This window comes from Sceloporus occidentalis, unplaced genomic scaffold, assembly GCF_023333645.1.
Source record: "Sceloporus occidentalis isolate IW3139 unplaced genomic scaffold, rSceOcc1.0.p SCAF_43, whole genome shotgun sequence".
In the NCBI taxonomy this organism is placed as follows: Eukaryota; Metazoa; Chordata; class Lepidosauria; order Squamata; family Phrynosomatidae; genus Sceloporus; species Sceloporus occidentalis.
This window is the reverse complement of record NW_028317023.1, coordinates 7431800-7444019: the sequence shown is the minus strand read 5'-3', so window position 1 is coordinate 7444019 and position 12220 is coordinate 7431800. Positions and strand designations below refer to the sequence as shown.

The following is a 12220-nucleotide window of genomic DNA, read 5'->3' as shown; positions in this document are numbered from 1 at the left end:
TAGCTATTATTAACTTGTCTGCGGTCCTGTGGTCTAGGGACCTAATGCACTCTGCGCAGAGTGTCTTCTCCTTCATGATTGGAGGTCAGCTCTCGGGTGGCAGGATGGGCGTGAGTTTCCCGGAGTGCGCGGTGACATCAGGAGGCACGTCAGCACTCACTTTGGAGTGAAGGGGGGCAGCATTTTACACTTCGCCCCAGGCAGCACAATGTCTTGGGCCAGCCCTGAACATCAAATGGGACATCCTGTCATCTGTTTTGTGAACATACTTTTACATCTATGGGGACATTAACATGTTAAAGTGCACCTGGCTGGAGTGATAATTGAAATTCGATCATTTGAAATTTGCTGTAATGAGATACAAAATATGTTTATCATTGCCACCCAAACTGTTTCGCTGTTTCTTTCATCTGGTAAATAAGTTTATAGCAACATCCATCTGTTGATAAACTAAAAATCCCACAATGCAAAGCATGCATTTACTACCTATATATATATCTATCTGCCTAAAACGAACAATTGTACAGAAAAAAAGATATGAGTCACGGTAGATAAATTATTGCTTAAAAGAGGCCAACTCACAGCCTCCAATATTGTAATAGTTTTCCATTTTTTGATAAGAATATTTTCATGGTAATTTTTATTTAAACTCTTCTACAGTAATAAAGAAAAAGGTGCGAAAATAACTATAAGTGACAAGCAGATTCCATTAGTGAATCACAGTGATAAGTGATATCCAACATTTTGAATATGATTGCCAAACTAGTTCTTTGTTGGGAAGTGATTTTCTTTTGAATTACTATAATGATCTACATAAATGAAATAACATTTAGGAAGTTATTGAGATACATGAATGCATGTGATTGTCTATGATACTGAAAGATGTACTTTAATGATTAATATCACTGTATTTTTAGACATGATCAGAGCAACTAAATGCCACTGCTATTTACATAATGGTTATAAAATGAACTTCACTGAAAGGCAGCTACTTTGAATTTACAGGTTTATTTAACATCATAATGTTTATGTTTTTTTATTGCAAATGTCATTCAGTCTCTACAAGAATACTTTGCAAAACTGCAATAAAGCAATAATGTTACCGAAGTCGGAAATATCTTCGTACCACTGAACATTTTCAAATGCAAAAGCTGCACCGCCCATGCATACACACCCTTACCCTGGATGTAGGTGCACTCTACACCCCTCCACCCAGAGCGAGACATTCGGTCCCTTAGCTTTCCTTTTACTGTTTACGACGCTCCTGAGATTTCCTTCCCAGTGCATCTGCCTCAAAGGGTGAGAGGGCAGTCACCCAGAGATATTGGCCATTTATACTGTTTACTGGTTACTACTGAAAGTGTCGTTAGTTTTATTCACTTGAAATGTTATTCTCTTCTGCTATAATAGTTACTACTAAAATACAGAGAAGGCAGCAATTCCCTCATTCCATGATGCACCAGACTGTCTTAGAGATGATTTTATCAGTTGAACTTCCCAGACAAGGGGAGGACTGAAATGTATCGCAATGTGACCATGCATGTGGGGGCTATAATTGAAGTGTGCGATGCAAAAGCACAAACCTCAGTCAGTGTTATAGATTGCTTGGCTAGTACTGAGAAATCAGAGGATTTCCATAGCTGGTCCTCACTGACCTCAAAATAAGCACAATAGAGTCTTGTGACAGGACTTGTGAATGTTATTGTTTTCTACAGGACTTTTATTCAAATGTCACAAAGCCTGGAGGTGCTTACCTCTGAACACAATACACTGGACCCATAGGATATTTTTTATTACTATTCATTATTTATAATAATATTGTTTATGGAATGTAATTTGGTTCTGTGCTTTTCATTTACTTATTTTACAATTGTGTGTAGAGTATTACTATGGAAAAATGGTCCTTTACATCCGTAAAATTAAATTAAATTTTCTAACTTCATAATCCAGAATTTCATTGCAGAAGAAAAAAATCTCCATGGTAACCATCTGTTATTGGGGAACTCAAATACAAGAAGAGCAAATGAAATATCATTCAACCTAGTCTTCATAAAATATACAGCGTACCTTTATATTAATGCACAAAATAATTAACGTTCATGAACCCTGTTTAGGGACTTCTTTTCGGTAATGCATTATACTAGAAAAGGGCCATTAACCTAGAAAGCAATTGCAGAGGAAAATCTAAAAACAGGCCATCTTTAAATGGAGACCAAAGAAAAACACTATTTCAAAGGAAAACCCTGTTGCAAAACAAAATCATTATTTTAAAATTAGCGTAATAGTAAGAGAAGTAGAACAGGGGAAATCACAAGTGAAAGTGAGGGAAGACAGGGAGAAGTCATCAAAAATATCCGCAATGGTCTACCACTGATACTGGCTGGGCAACACAACAATTCCTTCCACTGATATATGATCAAATTATAACTGTACAATAATAGCACTTGCACAACGTTGTCTAGGTCAGGGGGTGATAAAACCAGTATTAAGGTAAATTTAAACACAAGTGAAAACAAGGGATTTGTTCAGTTCAACCATTTAGAGTGAGCTGCCAGTGCTCATGCTGGCATATCCAGAATTTCATATCCAGAGTGGTTATGGCCCTTGAAGCCTGCAGTTTGACACCCCTGGCCTGGAACATGAACAAATCTGTTACCTCTAGAACATTTAATGAAATATGTGTAGTCTAGATCATATTACCCTTTCAGGCAGATATGAGAAGACCATAAATGCAGGTAACAAACTTTAGTTTAATACACCATCAGGAACACTAGATGTAGAAGATGGTATTATAATGAAGCCCCATGGTATTTTAATTTTAATAATTAAATATTGAAATAAATACCATTAACATATTGAACCGTTGAAGCCACTGGTGTCCCCACTAGCACTGGATTTCCATCACTAGGCCCATTGAGCGCCCAAATGGCTTGGCACCACAAGCAAGCCCACACCCACCAATGGCCTGCTTCGGCACAGTACCAGGGTACTAACACCTAAAACGCCATTACACTACAAACCAAGGGGAGGGCAGGAGGGAACACACCTGTTAGACTTGTTCAAAAGGATTTTCACTCACTTAAGTATCTACCGGCCCTCTTCCCAAGCCCTTCTCTTACTGACCAACCTATGGGCAACAGTACTTACCGTTCATGCAGCTCTTTCCAGGGCCGTTCTGGACTGTTGTATGGGTATTACATGATCATTAATTTTCTTTCTTTGTGTGCATAAATCCAGAAAAAAATGTGCTCCTTTTGTTAAAAAATGTTGGTCTACCTATAAAAGGTCTACCTATAAAAGTACCTCATATTATAATGTTCAGACATATATTTAATGCGTTTATTCACTTCAAGTTCTGTACAGTGTATTGTAATATCTTATCCTGCTTATAGGTAACAGTCCATCTACTTGATAAATATAGATAACACACATTTTTAAATGTTTTCTACACCCAGTCATTTGTATCATTTATTTATGTTTTTCTTTCATTATTTTACAAGTGAGAGAGAGCGATTTCTATTATATTGGTATTCTTAAAATTACTTTTGGGAAAAGAAAATGTCTTTTCTCACTGGATAGCAGATCATTTACCATCATCATAAGAGACAGCATGTTGACACGACCCTCAACAAAGATAAACACTGAACATCAAGTATTATTCTGACAACAATCTGGCAGGTAAAAAAAGATTAAACAACCAAGGACATGTCCAATGCCTGACACCAAAAAAAACTATTTGAGCACGTGTCCCAAAATAATGAATTTCCTTTTTTTCTGACAGTTCTCTTTTTACTTGTACCTTACCACGGACATTGTCATTTATTCTGGTACCATTGCTATGCCTAGCATAATCATTACAGTCATGGTATAAAAATAAAGAGGGACTGTGTATGCTACCTGAAAGACATTAATATGACAGATTAGGGATCGCTAACAATGACTCATAAGAGCTTTGGGACTTTTTATCTTTCACCAGATGACTATATTCTCATGCCATAAATGTGATAAAGTATTCAGTGCTTCTTAACTGTTAACACAGTAGTCTGCTAGGTGATAGGTTGCATTTGAAAATGTACTTTATCGCTGCATTGGACTTCTAGTGGAAGCTATAATTTACCCTAAGGTGCATAATTGTATTTTTACGTAATTATTTTAGTATTCTGTGGCCGTTAAAAATACCATGGCTTTGCAATTTTTCTTAGAGTTTTAAAGCAAAGTGTTTTTCATAACTGAATTTCAACACAAAGAGGCAAATGCTGGGCATCCAATAATGCCTTTGGGTAAAAATGGGTGAATACAAAATATTATATTGGTTTCCCTTGTGTTTCTCTTGTTTCATAATTCATTGGGGGGAGTACAGTTTATGTAAAAGTACACTTGTCATTGAAAATAATAAGGTGTCACTTTGTAGGGGGTAACGTTTCACCTATACTTAGTAATTAGCCACTTAGCTAGGACATGTATGGCTAAAACATTATGTTAATCCTTTACACTACCGAATGCTGTGCACACAATTGAGGAGAGGGGATAATGTAAGCTCTGTGCTTCACCAAGAGGTTAATTGGGCTTAAATGCCCCAACTCTATAGACAGATAGTATGGGCACTGGGGAAGAGGAAAGACCCAATTGTCTTTTTCTATTCTACTCTTTCTAGATTATAAACCTGTTCTCCCGATGGACAGCATAGATAATATTTGGAATAATGTAAAAAAAACAAACACATTTGCTTTATATACATCGCACTTTCTACAAAAGCCCCTAGCACTTGATCATTAATTATTTGCAAACTACATTTCATTCCATCAAATAATTATATCACGCAAGCATTAGCCATAGAGAAATGCATTTGGATGGTGCCACATGCTGTTACAAAGTGTAGAAATAATCTCACACAGAGTGAAAGCTTATGACAGTGTCGTAATGCTTCCTGGCTGTCTCTAGTGGTTTCAGTGGCAGAATTCTCTGGAGCCTGATTGTTCTCACCACAGGAGATTCGTCCATTCCTGCTGTTAGATAGCCATTGAATATGTATGTTTATATAGTCTCAGTTGTATATTATATTGTGTTCCATATAGGTAGATAGACAAATTGAAATATTTTATGACAATTTAAAAACCATTGGATATAAAAAGCATGGAGGAAAGGAAGTCATTAAAACTTTATCAATCTAGGTGAGGGGTTCTTCAGAACTCCCGCCACCAGGTTTCGCTTCACATGCCTGATTTAATTAGTTTACTACTAAAGTCCCTACATGTTGTTATGCATAAGCTGGCACAAATCCAGATATAATTTATCAAATAATTTAACAAATACCAATTGGTGTCATACAAGACCTCAGGCTTGGCTTGGGAACCTGTCCAAGATCTAAGCCCCACTCATTTGCACCAGCACGTAAATCCTGACCATAAAAAAGTCACTTGAGCTGTCTCCACCTTGGCTTGAATTTCCATGAGCCAATGACAACCAACACTTCCTCATACAGCTATAATAATTTATTCAAATTCCAAAGAAATGTAGAAGATTATTTTATAACATTTAACACATCACATCTAGTACAATAAAAAAGGTTTGGAGTTTCAATGAGTAAATTTTTTTAGTATTTCATCATTAATTAACGTAATTTATAATAATGTCCAATAATAATAACAAGAAGAATACAATAATGTATTATTCCCTCATATCACATTGCCTGGAAGACAGGCTGTTTTTCTCACCTACATACAAAGGTAGCGCATTGTATTGCTCCTTCTAGCATCTCATTTAAATACCATTTTATCTAAACAATAATCTCAATGGCTTACTAGCTGTTGAATTAGTTCAGTGATTTAACATTTTGCAAAATGCTATGAACAATGAGTATGGCAATTTAAGCATTCATTCAAAGCAGAAGGAAAAATTTCACAGTGTAATTCACAAATGTAATGTTTCTTTTTCAGGTGTTTTGTTAATTGTACACATTTGACATAATCTGATCATATGTTAAGCATGTGCTAAGGAACCATATGTTATTGCATTGAAATTTAAGTTACCTGGAGACCTGAAGGATATGCTTTATATGCCAGTACTATGTGCTAAGATTAATAATTGACAATAACATTGATATAAATCAAACAAAAATGGATTCTGCCACTTATCACTAGTTTAAAAGAACCAGGTGAGAATTTCATATTGATGTTTATTGTTGTACTTAAAGCAAGACAATAATTACCTGTCTCCAATCACAAAATAAATGCTTTTCTCTGTACGGCAGAAATCTTATGTACTACACAGAGGTAATGCACTTTAAAAAATGTGATTTATTGCTTGAATGTTTTCACAGTCTAAAGCAGTTTATCGTAATATGTGACCTGGGTATAATGCATTATCATCAACATATCTCCTTTTATTATCATTACTTCTAGAAATAAATATAACAAGTGCAAAAAATATACCCAGTGGCAACTTTTTATGTTTGTATTTCTCCAGTGATGGATTTGTGGATTTTTTTTTAAATGTTCTATGCAGTAAATTGTAAGCTTAACATGTATTTCAGCTTGTCTTAAATAAACTACTGTCACTGAAAGAAATACGAGTTATTTGTGGCATGCCATTTTAAAATGTTAAACACTGTTGGCTGCTGCTATTGTGAAACCTCAAGAGTGAAGGGAAGAGAAATTTTGAGTATTAGTACACAGAAATACATTACTTTCAATTTGCAACAGAATGAGGGGCTAGCCTTCTCTTTTTCTTTGTCCAGTTATATTACAGCACTTTCCTTAGTACTGTAGTTTGGGGTAGCCGTATTAGTCCAGTGTATAAGAATGCAAAAAAACAGAATGTTGCAGAATCTTGTAATACCTTTTTTATTGGACTAACAGTATTTAAAATAATAGACGAGCTTTCGGGAGTCCTCCCTTTATCAAGTCAAAAGCATTTCTGACCAAGCAAGTGAAAAACACAGTTTAAAACTGACCAGTAGAGTTTCCTTGAAACTCTACTTTCTCAGCCATTGTTTCCCGCATTTCGATACCCGGGAACTCTCCACGTTTGACCCATAGTTTCCAGGTAAAGTCACCTTCCTCTTTCAATGGGGGCAGTGGTGCTTGACCATGCCCACCCCCTCCCTTATTCCTCATTCACTTAAGTTGCCCTTATACACATGGCTAGCCCTGTCCACTCACAAAGTTACTCCCCCAGAAGAGGGAGAGCTCCCCATAGCCTCACCAGAGAAGTTCCAAGCTGTGTGTAATCCCCTCCTTTTTTTCACATTCACCTTCCCCAGATTTCTCTCCCAATATAGTCCTTTCTCATATTTTTAATACTTACACTGTTATCTATGTTTATGTGGACCCATTCATATTGGATTCTTAAAATTGTTCTTATTATTTATTTTCATATCTAGCTCCACCACATCTTTACATTTATTAAGTATTATGTTGTTGCAGCTGAAATCTGGTACAATAACTAAAATATATCATGGTATTAAAAGTTACATGGTGTATTAATATACTGAAACTTTTAACTTTAGCTGTATTTAGGGGGAAAAAAACAGTGTGGTTCTTCTTACCAGTTACAGCCAATTCAGTTGTTCTTCTCACTAGAAAACCTCCATATTTCAGTTCGCAGGTGTAATTCCCAATATCATCTTCTCTAACTTCCCTTATCACAAGAGTGTCCCTTTTAAAAATAATACTTGGCCTCCATGTTTTTGCTTTGCATTCCTGAGTAAAAAAAATATAAAACAATGACTCATTAAACAGTATATTTAATGAAGTGGCATTTAATGTGTACAGCTGGAGACAGGCATGGAAAGGAAGGGTGTTGTAAATAGAGGAGTAGTCAATTGTGTTATGGGTTAGGTCAACTGTACAATCTGAAAGCAGATAACAACCATTTGGACCATCTAGTCTTCCCATTTTATATGAGGTTTATAGTAAATGGGAGTGCATGTAACTTTAGGTTGTTGGTAAGGGTATGTGAGTTGAAACACACAAGCAACATGAAAAACTTTTAATAACCCCAAACTCTCCTAAAGCATATATATATACCGCACCACACTAAAACTAAGGGCTTTTTCCTATTTCAGATTTTTCTAGTTGAGGAGGAATGGAATTATTTCGGAGACATTCTGCTAAAGCCAGCAGAACATTGCATTAAACTTGTTAGTAAGACTAAAAGAGAAAGGAAACTACTGTGGTTCTCCGCAGATATGGCAAATACATTGAAGGAATATAAGCTAGCTTTTGGGAACTATAAACAGACTCAAAATGAGGAAGATTGGAGCAAATATAAGCAAAGAATAGGAACGCAAATCGCATTATTATATACGTTAAAACAAACATGGAGGAGAAAATTGCCAGGTTAACAAAATAGGGTGATAAAACCTTTTTTAGATATGTAAGTGAAACAAGAAAACATAAACCAAGAATAATTACACTAAAGACTTATGAAGGGAGTCAAATGAATATTTCTGTTCGGTTTTACAGTGGAAGGTGACGGTAAGGGATCAAAGAGAGCCAAAGAGAAATGTGATGACATGTAAAACAAGTGTGTTTACAGAAGAAGAAGTTCTATTTCAACTCTCCAAAGGAAAAAAAAAACAGACAACTCCATGGTACCCCATGGGTTACACCCAAATTCATTAAAAGAACTTCAAATGTACCTTGCAAAACCATTGGCAGACTTATTTAACCATTATGATTACTGTCAATTTAAAGCAGTTCTAGAAGACTAGAAGTTGGCAATTCTAGTACCACTTCACAAGAACGGTAGCACGAAAAAGACTCAGCCAACTACCAGCAAGTCTGATGTCAGCATATTAATGGAAACCATGCTAAAGAATAGGATTGTTAAATATCTGGAGATAAATGGTTTGCATGATTAGAAAAGCATGGGCTTTGATTCTGTCAAACTAAATTATTTTTTTTTTACTTGGAAAATAAAATAATAGACCAGAGATTAGATATTTTATAAGTATATATATATATTTATACATATATATACATATACATATATATACATCTATATAATATCTATATAAGGCTATTTAAACAGCACCTCTCTGGTCTATTATTTTATTTTCCATTAAAAAAAAAATTATATATATATATATATATATATATATATATATGTGTGTGTGTGTGTGTGTGTTCTGTAAGTGGCAATGGAAGAGAGAAATTTAGGAGTAATTATTTCTAATGACTTAAAGGTAAGCAAACTTTGCAATAAAATGCCAAAAATGCCGGGTTGCTGTTTGCTAGGTTGTATGGTGGCCAGAAGAGGGGGGTGGTTCTGCCACTTTACAGATCTCTGGTTGGGCCTCAACTAAAGTATTGTGTTCGGGTCATGAAACCTAATATCTAGAAAGATATTGAGACATTAGAGAGAGTTTAGAGAAGGGCTTCAAAAATACTAAGTGGTTTGCAGGATAAAAATCAGGAAGGATTAAGGGATCTTTGTAGGTATAGCTTGGAGGAAAGAAGATGGGAGATATAATAGAAACATTTAAATACTTAAATGTATTTCACAAAGTATGGGAGACAAACTTATTTGAAAGGGGGAAAAATGTTAGAAAAATAGGTAATAGTCTGAAAAAAATCTAAGGATGTTGTACCAGCAGATGTGGTAGAGGCTAACAGAGTTTAAACATGTATGTTATAGACATAAAGCTATCCTCACTAAAGGACCCGAACAACGCCTGATAGGTGTTTGAGCCTACATCGGGAAAAAGGGGCAGACCACATGGGCCAAATGGTTCTTATCGGCCATCAAATTCTATGTTTCTATATTCTATTTTTCAAAAGCAATTAAAATGGGTAAAATTTGTGTTGTTTGTTAACCAAAGGGCAGTGTTTAATGAGATAGGGGATAAGTAATAATCTTCAGTCAGATGGAAGGGGTTTAAAACCAATCTACCTATTAAACTAATACACCTATTGGAGGCAAGGAGACCATCCTGAGCCACCCTGCATCTGGCTAAATTAAACAGCCTTGGGGGACACTGAGATTCACCCTGACCTGTGGAATTGTGTCGCAGCTGTGAGGGGCGCACAGCCGCCCGATCAGCAGCTGCAGCCTGATCTCCCTAACCAGCTCAATAGCTATAGTAGCGATTCTATAGGGAAGGGGGTGAGCAGAAAGGCCCCTTCCCCAGGGCCGGTCTTCAGGGGACTGCGGAGGCACGGGCACGATTGTGCTCTCCCCAACCAGCCCTGCTCATCAGGCACCCCCGTGGGCAGTGCGCACCCAGGCACCATCAACGCTGGTCTGGGCAAGAGGTATTCGATGAGCAGGGATGGATTGGGAGATAACAATCCCCCTCTAACCGGCCCAACATTAGGGAGCGAGAGGTCTGTCAATTCAATTCCCAATCGCTACGCGCCGCCAAATGATGCATGGTGCCGGGATATGATGTCACCCTGGCGCTCTGCATCAATAGCTGGCGCATAGTGATGAAGGAGCACTAAAGCAGAGGCCTGGAGCGACAGACCTCGTGCTCCCACCACAGGATGGAAGATAGAATATGATGGAAGGTGATGGAAGGTGAGAAAAGTAAGAGATGGGGAGAAAGGGGTGTAAGGGCTGTGTATATGGGCAGTGTGTGTGTGTGTATATGGGCAGTGTGTGTGTATATGGGCAGTGTGTGTGTATATGGGCAGTGTGTGTGTGTATATGGGCAATGATTGTATGGGCAGTGTGTGTGTGTGTGTGTATGGGTAGTGTGTGCGTATGCAGTGGCGTCTCCAGGTTTCATATTTAGAGGGGGCACATGGGGGGCCAGGGACCAAAGTAGGGGGGCCAATTATAAAACGGTACATATACACTATATATTATATATATATTATATATATACATATATACACACACACACACACGTTAGACGTGTAAAATATGATTTCAAAATAACAGCTAAAGTGACAGTTATTTTTCATTCTTTAATATTAGCCCCTGCTGACAATATATATAAATATTAGACCCTGCTGCAGATATATAGAAATATTACACCCTGCTTCCGATATATATTAATATTAACCCCTGCTGCGGATATATATTAATATTAGCCCCTGCTGCGGATACATACTTATATTATACCCTGCTGCCGATATACATAGAAATTATACCCTGCTGCCAACATATATTAATATTAGCCCCTACTGCCGATATATAGTATTAGTCCCTGCAGCCAATATATATAAATATTAGCCCCTGCAGCCAATATTTATTGATAATAGGCCCTGCAGCCAATATATATTAATATTAGCCCCTGCTGCCGATATATATAAACATTAGTCCCAGCTTCCGATATATATAAACATTAGTCCCAGCTTCCGATATATATTAATATTAGCCCCTGCAGCCAATATATATTAATATTAGACCCTGCTGCCAATATATTTGCCACACTGACTGCAGATCAGGGGAAGACAGTGAGAGTCAGTGCAGTGTTCCCTCCTTCTGACTGCACCGTGACATTGAGAGGTCCTCTCCCCTGTAATCATCCCCAGAGTCCCTTTGTCCCCTCATTCACTAAACCATAGCGCTCTTTTACTTACACCCTGTAGTTCAGGTATAGATCAAATAAACAACACATGGAAACAGCACATGCAACTGAATGAGATTAAAAAAAAACTTGTATTTGCAGGTATACATAAATAATGTATGGAAACATAGCATTGCAGGTATAAACCAACAGAACACACAAACCCAGCATTGCAGGTATATATCAACTGGAAATCACATGTACACTCAGCACCGAAGGTTTAGATCAAATAATCAACACATGGAAACAGCACTCCAGGTATTGATCAACTGAATAAGACATGCAAATCCTATATTTGCAGGTAAACATTAATAATGTATGGAAATATAGCCGATACAGATGAACAGAATGACACAAAACCCAGCTTTGCAGATATAAATCAATTGGAAATTACATATAAACTCTGCATTAAAGGTATAGATAAAACCCCCTAAATTACAGGCATAGATCACTGGTCACACACCCCAAAGCCAGCCCTGGTGTCCACACTGCCCACATAGAACCTGACCAGCACCTAAGTTACACATTATGTCAACTTTGTCCCCAAACAGCTGAACGTACGCCGTTTTTGTCCCATAAAGACCTCTCCCTCCCAATCTATCTTATCTACCCCCTCTCCCTCCCAATCTATCCTATCTACCCCCTCTCCCTCCCAATCTATCCTATCTACCCCCTCTCCCTCCCTATCTACCACATCTGCCT

At 37.2% G+C, this 12220-nt stretch overlaps 1 protein-coding gene across 3 annotated transcripts in view; it reads right to left on the bottom strand.

The window, feature by feature from the left end:
- LOC149289826 (interleukin-1 receptor accessory protein-like 1) overlaps positions 1-12220 on the bottom strand; it is a 496443-nt gene that overhangs the window by 203222 nt on the left and 281001 nt on the right. For all 3 annotated transcript variants that reach the window (XM_089490310.1, XM_089490311.1, XM_089490312.1), the window contains one exon: positions 7547-7700. In XM_089490310.1, the coding sequence (XP_089346436.1) occupies positions 7547-7700 (154 nt within the window). The remainder of the gene's footprint in view (positions 1-7546; positions 7701-12220) is intronic.